This window comes from Montipora foliosa, chromosome 2 (genome assembly GCF_036669935.1).
Source record: "Montipora foliosa isolate CH-2021 chromosome 2, ASM3666993v2, whole genome shotgun sequence".
In the NCBI taxonomy this organism is placed as follows: Eukaryota; Metazoa; Cnidaria; class Anthozoa; order Scleractinia; family Acroporidae; genus Montipora; species Montipora foliosa.
Window position 1 is genome coordinate 61,734,522 of NC_090870.1, and position 7,605 is coordinate 61,742,126.

Sequence of the window (7,605 nt, forward strand, 5' to 3'; positions counted from 1 at the left end):
TATTATTATTATTATTATTATCATCATCATTATTAGTAGTAGTAGTAGTAGTAGTAGTAGTAGTAGTAGTAGTAGTAGTGGTAGTAGTAGTAGTGGTGGAATGAGATGTGGAAGGATTATTTTTTGGAAACATTAAAAAGAAATTATCAGCTGTAGAGGAGGAAATGGGATATACATACGTGTATCTATAAACGGGCTTAACAGAAAATCACACTTGTAACTTGTTCATGTTGTTTATTTCTTGCACAGTCTGCTAGAACATATCTTGAAAGACACTTGGATGAATTCCCTGATTGTAAGTGTGCAGATGTCATTCTCAACTTTGGCGTCACTATGTGTTATAAATTTTCATTTGTTGTTGGCTTTTTTAGGTGAGCCTGAGGAGCTTATTAAACATGGTTTACGAGCTTTAAGAGAAACTCTTCCAAGTGAACAGGAACTAAATACAAAGGTAAATCATAAACATTGCTATGAGAATGAAATATCAATCATTATATTCGTACCAATAATTAGGCAATAGACAGGTGTCTATAAGTCAGAGACATGCTCTGATGACTTGTGGACATATGACCTGCTCCCAACTGTTTGGCTTCATAGCTCAGTTGGTAGAGCATTGCACTGGCATCACAGAGGTTGTGGGTTTGAATCCCGTTGAAGCCGCCTGAATTTTTCAGGTGTCTATAAGTCAGCGACAGCTGCTGAAATTGATCAGATAAGTGCAAGGATCACTTCAATCTTTGATTTAAGTACATTGAGTTGGGTCATTGTTTCATGGGGTATGCCTGGTTGCTATTAATTTTGTAATATTTTTCAGTTTCATTTACTGGTATGATCTATGTGGTTTGGTCTTCTCAGATGAAAATTGTGCATGGTGCACAAAGTTCCAAAACATTGATGTTTCTACTTAATTTCTTGTTAGAATTGTTCTGTTGGAGTGGTTGGAAAAGGACAAGATTTGGTCATACACAGTGATGAAGCAGTAGCCCCTTTTGTATCCTTCACATCATAAAGTTTCTGTTACAGTGTTATGAGCAAGGAAACCCACAACTTTAACCAACTTGAGTGTTTTCCTAGAGGACAATTTAAGCAGTTTATGAGTATAAACCCACTAATCCCTTGGAAAAGTCATTACAAAGCAGCTGGAGTCCAAGCCTGGCTTTAAAAAGTTGTGCAAATGTTTTTCTACATTCTGTCATTTTATTACCTGGTTTGATTTTGTTTTGAAAAACAATTTGCAAATTAACAGGTAGGACACTAAAATTGGTGAAGTGACAGACTTGATCAATCACATCAACAGGAAAGGGTTCATTGCCAGAAGAACTTACAGATCTCTTGTATGGGAAGTCTTGGAATATACAGTACATCTGTGGTGCCCTTTTCTCAGCAAGGGCATTTACATGTAGGCACTTTAGAGTGTACTGTGAGAAGCATTAAAATGGTTCGTAACAGGAACATAGCTTGACAGTCTCCTAAACTTCCCCCATTGAGAAGTAAAATTGTGGAATAGAATAGTCTAAAAATAGAATCTGCATTAGGCAGGAGTAAAACCTATAAGTCTCACTCCTAGTAGTCAATAGGTTAATAATCAATACTTGTGGGTCCACCTAAAGTAGTAATGATAGCAAAACGACATTGTGATAACTATTCTAGGCAGGAATTTATTGGACTTTAACTCAATTCAGTTGGCTGGAATTGACCAAACAAAAAGAAGAGGAGAAGAGGTAAAGACAATGTGATCATTGCAGACAAGCTTGATTTCCTTTGTTGTGGAAACTGGGAGCTTTCAGTCTTGAAAAGTACATTAACGTTTTTAGCTTAGGGAGTTAATCTCTCCCCCTTCCTCCAATTTTATTCTGCCTTAAACCTTGGAAATTCCAACTCCAAGACTTTTTTCCAGCAGAGTCTTGTTTGTTGTCATATTTGCCTTGCCAGGTTTCGATGCCAATCACTGAAATTCAAGCAAATGATTATATATTTTTTTAATTAATGTCAAGAGCACCAATACTCTCTGATTACTCAGGTCATACATAAACTTTGCCTCCCCCATCTGTCATGGATACTTTGGAAATAAAGCGCAATGGAATAAAAAATAAAGCGGTCTCGAGTGGTTGTTCCTTCCGTCAAATTGTGCTTATTTATAATAATAATAATAATAATAATAATAATAATAATAATAATAATGATGATGCATCCCTGGATTCTTGAGTGTCTTAAATTACTTGGTGCAGCCGAAAATATCGGAAGCATGCTGGAAAACTCCATGAAGAGCTGGTGAACGGAACTGACATCAAATTGCCAGAGCTTAGGAACTGTCCCCATCAAAAGAGGTATCTTCCGCTCCTTTTTGTGGTTACAATGCTCCCTCTTACCCTCGTTCTCAGAAAGTGTGAAGAAGGGTATCTATATGCAAACAACACTAAGTTAAACCACCTTTTCTTTATGGACGACTTGAAGCTATATGCCAGAAATGAGAACCAGCTGGATTCACTTATACAAACAGTGAGAATGGTCAGAAAGGACATTGGTATGAAATTTGGCATCGAAAAATGTGCTGTCCTGGTATTGAAACGTGGTAGGCTGGCACAGTCATAAGGGATTAGATTACTTGACGAGACTACGTTGTACCATAACAGCTATGAGAGAAAGCAAAGGATATAAATATTTAGGAGTGCTTGAGGCGGACGGCATGCTACATGACACAAGGAGGAAAAAATCTCGAAGAAATACTTACGCCAGGTTAGAAAAGTTGCACAATTCAAGTTAAACGGTGGAAACCTGATACGTGCCATAAACACCTGGGCACTGACAATGAACGGGGGCTTTCACCCACGAGATTTTGTAAAACGACTCTATGTCCGCAGGAATATTGCTGGAGACGTATGTCCAATCCAGTGAGGAGGAGATTTTGAAAGCTGTCAGGAGGAAAGGAGTTGACAACCAAGAAATGGCTGCCAGTTTTAAAGAGAGGAGAAGAACTGAAAATACCCAAGGTTGGAAAGAGATGCCATTATATGGGCAATTTGCGACACAGAGCGAAGATCAAAGAAACGATGAAACATGGACTTGGTTAAAATAAGGGAAGCTTAAAAGAGAAATGGAGTCTTTTATTATTGCAGCACAAGATAAAGCAATTACAACAATTTACATAAAAGCAATGATCGACAGGTCACAGGATGATCCCAAATGTAGAATGTGTAAACAAAACAATGAGACCATCAGCCACATTGTAAGTGGGTCCCCGAAACTGGCGCAGAAGGAATACAAAAAGAGGCGTGACAATGTAGCTAGGGCAGTTCACTGGGACCTGTCAGAAAAATATGGGTTTGAGCGAAGTGAGAGGTGGTATGACCATGTCCCGGACAGTGTACTTGAAAATGAGGATTACAAGATGCCTTGGGACTTTAGTGTACGGACAGCAGCTCTGTTGTATTGGGGTGACTGTTATCATTATCTTATTCAGTTCTTTAGTAGTACCTAGCTTTGTTTCTTCTCGACTCGAGGGACGGTAAACTGTCTGGTGGGACGCCAATAAGTTTTAAACACCCTTTCTGGATACACTCCACCTCGTCTTTTAAATATGAAGGAATTCCTCCCCGTATGGGTGCTCCATATTCCAACATGGGTGTTATAGATGCTGAGGCCAACCTCTTTAGGTGATCACGCTTTTCTGCATTCTCGTAGGTAGAATATCTGGTTTGAAGATTTTTAGGTAATGTTCTCAACATGTGCATTCCATTTAAGGTCATCTTGGAACCAAACTGTAACAGCTTCAAATGATTAACTCTCTCGATGGAAGTTGATGCGATTTGAAGCAGTGGGGGTTTTGAAGTTTGACTACAGTTGATCCACATGTCTTTAGTCTTCTTCGAGTTAATCGCCATCTTGTTATGGTCCAGCTTATTAAAATCACCAGCCAAAATCACTCCTAAAGAAGGCCGGTCAACGAGGGCTGTATTAAGCCCATTTGTTAGATAGTCCAATATCTCTTCGTCATCAGCTGTGCTTCGGCTTGGGGGGGTAGTAGACACACACGGCCAGGATAGCACTGTAGGGTCTTGGTGTGGCCTTAGGCTTTAATAGCAAAGAGTTTCTTTGCCAACTGCTTCAAGAGCAAAGAGACGAGTATTAGGGATTTCTCTTTTAGTACTCCACCTCCAGGAGTTGGGCGGTCACGTCGATAGCAACTGTATGACTGACCAATGTTCACGGAGCTATCAGGAATGTTTGATGATAACCAAGATTCTGTTATGAAAATCACTTAAGGGTTAAATGAAGCCATTCAGTACAGTTCGTCGACTTTGTTTGAAATATGACAAATATTAGTTAACGAAATAGATGGAACAAGTTTAGTTCTTTGGACATGGTTCTTTGATATTCTAATACAATTATTCAAGTTACAGCTGTTTATGTTGTCACGGTTGGGTAGCTTGAAGGTTCGTGGCTCATTAGGAATGCTAATGCATTGAATTTGTTTGGCTTCTCTACTTGAAAATCGTAGTAAAACTTTCTTTCCTGCTCGCTTTCCTCATGTTATCCTAAGGATTCCAAGTTCCTTAATTTGTGGCCTACAGCAGGAGACCGTTAATAATATTATTGTAGAATCTCAAAGCAAGAACCTAGTCCCAGGTGCTTACATTTACCTTACATTTTTTCTGCCTTTTTCCAAGTATCCTTAAGTCACAATAAATTGAAAAAATACATTATTTTCTTGATGATTTTAGTGATGTTCTTTTTCTATCTTGAAGGGTGGCGATGTGGCAATGGAAGAAGACTCCGAGGTGAGCGTTAAGTCCTAACGTAATTTATAAAGTAATTAGGAGAGTACACACACTCTCATTGGTCAGCAGCTGTGTTTAGATGAGAGTATGGAAACATGGCTGTGACATCACATGAATTTTGATTTGTTATATGCTGTCAGACGTTTGTTTTGATTGGCTTGTAGGAAATATGAGCATGTATCAAATTTGTTTCAATCAAGAATTTTTCTTCATTTGTCGAATTATCTTTTGAAAAGTATTTTATAAAAGCAAGAGAGGACTTTTTTCCGTGTTTCCATAGCCTTATCTAAACACTCGGGGAAGTTGGGAGAATTCTCTACAGTTATGCAACACCCTTGACTGTGTCTCCGGTTTGCATAACTGTCTTGAATTCTCCCAACTCCCCCTCATGTTTAGATGAGGCTATGGAAACACGGAAAACGTCCTCTATTGCTTAAACAGCAAATTATTTGGAACAAATGGCTTTGCATAGGTTTCTAAAGGCCAGTAAACAGTGCAGGAGCATTCGCTAATCTTATCACAAATCAGCTCATTTGGTGGATTATTTCTTGATTATATCCCTTGCACCATAGCAATGTATCATCTTCCAAAGTGTTGAAGAGTGTTATTTTGTTTAGCCATTTGTAGATGTTGTGGTTCAAAATTTTTCTTGGTTTGAAATTTTTCAAACCAGTTCAATTTTGATTTTTCTTTGTCTATTTTTCATTATCATAATCTGAAACAAAGAAAAGTCAAAATTAAATTGGTTCAAAAAACTTGAACCACAACATAGATATATTCAATGCAGTAATCCAATTAAGGTAAAGTATCGAAAAATCCACTTTCAAGAATAATGTCAGATAGAAATAATGACAGCAGTATAACAAGAAATATCTGAACTAGGTTAAACTGAGACAAAATTTATTGTGATTACTTATTAGTCTGTAACTTAGAAAATGTGTAATTTATTTAACTTTTAATTAAAAGAGAACAAGTCTTTAGTAGTTCTACTGATAAGTTGTTTTGTTACACACAAAGGAACTTCAAGTTCGCCCTTTTGAATTAAGTCTACTCATGTAATTCAATCAGCTTGTTAGATCCAGCGGTTAGGGACATTCACAAATACTGTACTGTATGTGTTAATCATAGTATGAAAGTTGACCCCAAAAAATGTAAAGAAATGGTGGCGAACTTTATGAAAAATCCAAACATCGTAATGCGATAGTTATGTGGGGGCAATTGTCAAACTGAGTGCATTTCCTCATATAAACAAGAATCTTAGGTGTAGTTATCAGCGGATAACTCAAATGGAATCATCATATATATTCAAAAATTTGGTTTATCAACAGAGTTGATAATGTAAATTGACCACCGTACAGAGATTCTAAAAGCTGACGTTTCGAGCGTTAGCCCTTCGTCAAAGCGAAGGGCTAACGCTCGAAACGTCAGCTTTTAGAATCTCTGTACGGTGGTCAATTTACATTATCAACTCCCGTTGATAAACCAAATTTTTGTATACTACTTCCCCACCGACGCAGCACCACAGTTTCTTTAGAAACTACCCCTTCATCATATATATTACCTTGTTATCAAGGCATCTAATATAAAAGAGTCTATGCCTTACGACTCCTGAAAAGAGCGGTGTGAACACATCAGACTTATTGAATGTCTATAGGAGTAGTGGTTGGTCTATCCTAGAATATGCCGTCCAAGTTTGGCAAGATATCCCTGAGTACCTCTGCAATAGCATTGAATCAATTCAAAAAACGGCTTTTAACATCATTTACCCGGACTGCTCATGTGATAAAGCTCAGGTGCTGACTAATGAAGACACTTTATGGGACATATGAGACAGTTTATGTCAGAAGTTTCTGACAGAGGTGGCTGAGAGTAGAGAACACTCATTGTCATTCCTGGTGCAGTTGCCTATGTTGGAGCCTATACAGTATAACCTAAGATCAGGCACTACACAGCCAACCAAACCACTGGGAAGAACTAAGAGGTTTAATATTTTATCGCAATGTTTTATAGTGAAGTCAAACACTACCCTCCACAAATTAGGGTGACTACCGATCAGGTCATATCACATCATCTTACATTAAATTAAATGTTGCATGATTCGTGACGAAAAACAAGAACCTGAGTAACCAGAGAAAAACCTCTTGGAACAAACATGAAGTCCCTGCCAACCTGGAAAGGCCAATAGAATTGTAGATACTGAACAACACCTTACGATTTTCCTTGTTTCTCCCCCTCCTTTTGCGATTTAACAACGTTGTGCTAAATCAGTCAGTGTTCAACAACCCCTAGGCTGATTCCGCTAAACAGAATTTAAACTAAACATGCAACGTCATCACTTCTGCACGTACTTCGTGCCTTTTTTATTTTAGGTGGTGGCCAGGAAAGGTGATTCAGGTGCCCAAGAACCAATTGGTGAATCAATGGAGTCTGAAGACAGCTGAGCCTTTTTCTTCAGTGGCTTGTTGCCAGCTTTTTCTCATTTGAAAGTATTTGGAAAACTAAAAGGAATAAACGACTGTTAAGTTGAAAACAAAGAAAAAAATGGGTATTTTGTTTGGACTTCAGTGTTCTTTAAAGTGGTACTATGACGAAAATCGCATCTTTCCTATCTCAGACATTTTGAAACATAAAAAAGTAGTCAGCCTGAGAAGAAAAATGCTGTTTACTTTTTTCAAATATCTCTTTTTGTTCCAGAGATATTCGAGTTTTTAAAATATGCAAATTAGCCACGTGATGACGTCATACACTCAACCAAATTTTGTTCAAATATGACTTTGTATCAGAAATTTTTGATTTTTTGCGGTAAGATTCTACTAAATGTTCTACA

At 37.8% G+C, this 7,605-nt stretch overlaps 1 protein-coding gene and 1 non-coding gene across 2 annotated transcripts in view; both read left to right on the forward strand.

Annotated features, from left to right (window-relative positions):
• LOC137984699 (proteasome subunit alpha type-1-like) overlaps window positions 1-7,331 on the forward strand; it is a 28,995-nt gene extending 21,664 nt beyond the window's left edge. Inside the window, exons 9-14 of the mRNA XM_068831957.1 lie at window positions 250-295; window positions 372-451; window positions 920-991; window positions 1,683-1,721; window positions 4,746-4,778; window positions 7,148-7,331. Of these exons, the coding sequence (XP_068688058.1) occupies window positions 250-295; window positions 372-451; window positions 920-991; window positions 1,683-1,721; window positions 4,746-4,778; window positions 7,148-7,219 (342 nt within the window). The 3' untranslated portion in view covers window positions 7,220-7,331. The remainder of the gene's footprint in view (window positions 1-249; window positions 296-371; window positions 452-919; window positions 992-1,682; window positions 1,722-4,745; window positions 4,779-7,147) is intronic.
• Window positions 588-660, forward strand: Trnaa-ggc (transfer RNA alanine (anticodon GGC)). The gene has a single exon. It is a non-coding gene; the product is annotated as a tRNA-Ala (tRNA).
• Window positions 7,332-7,605: the final 274 nt, after the last annotated feature.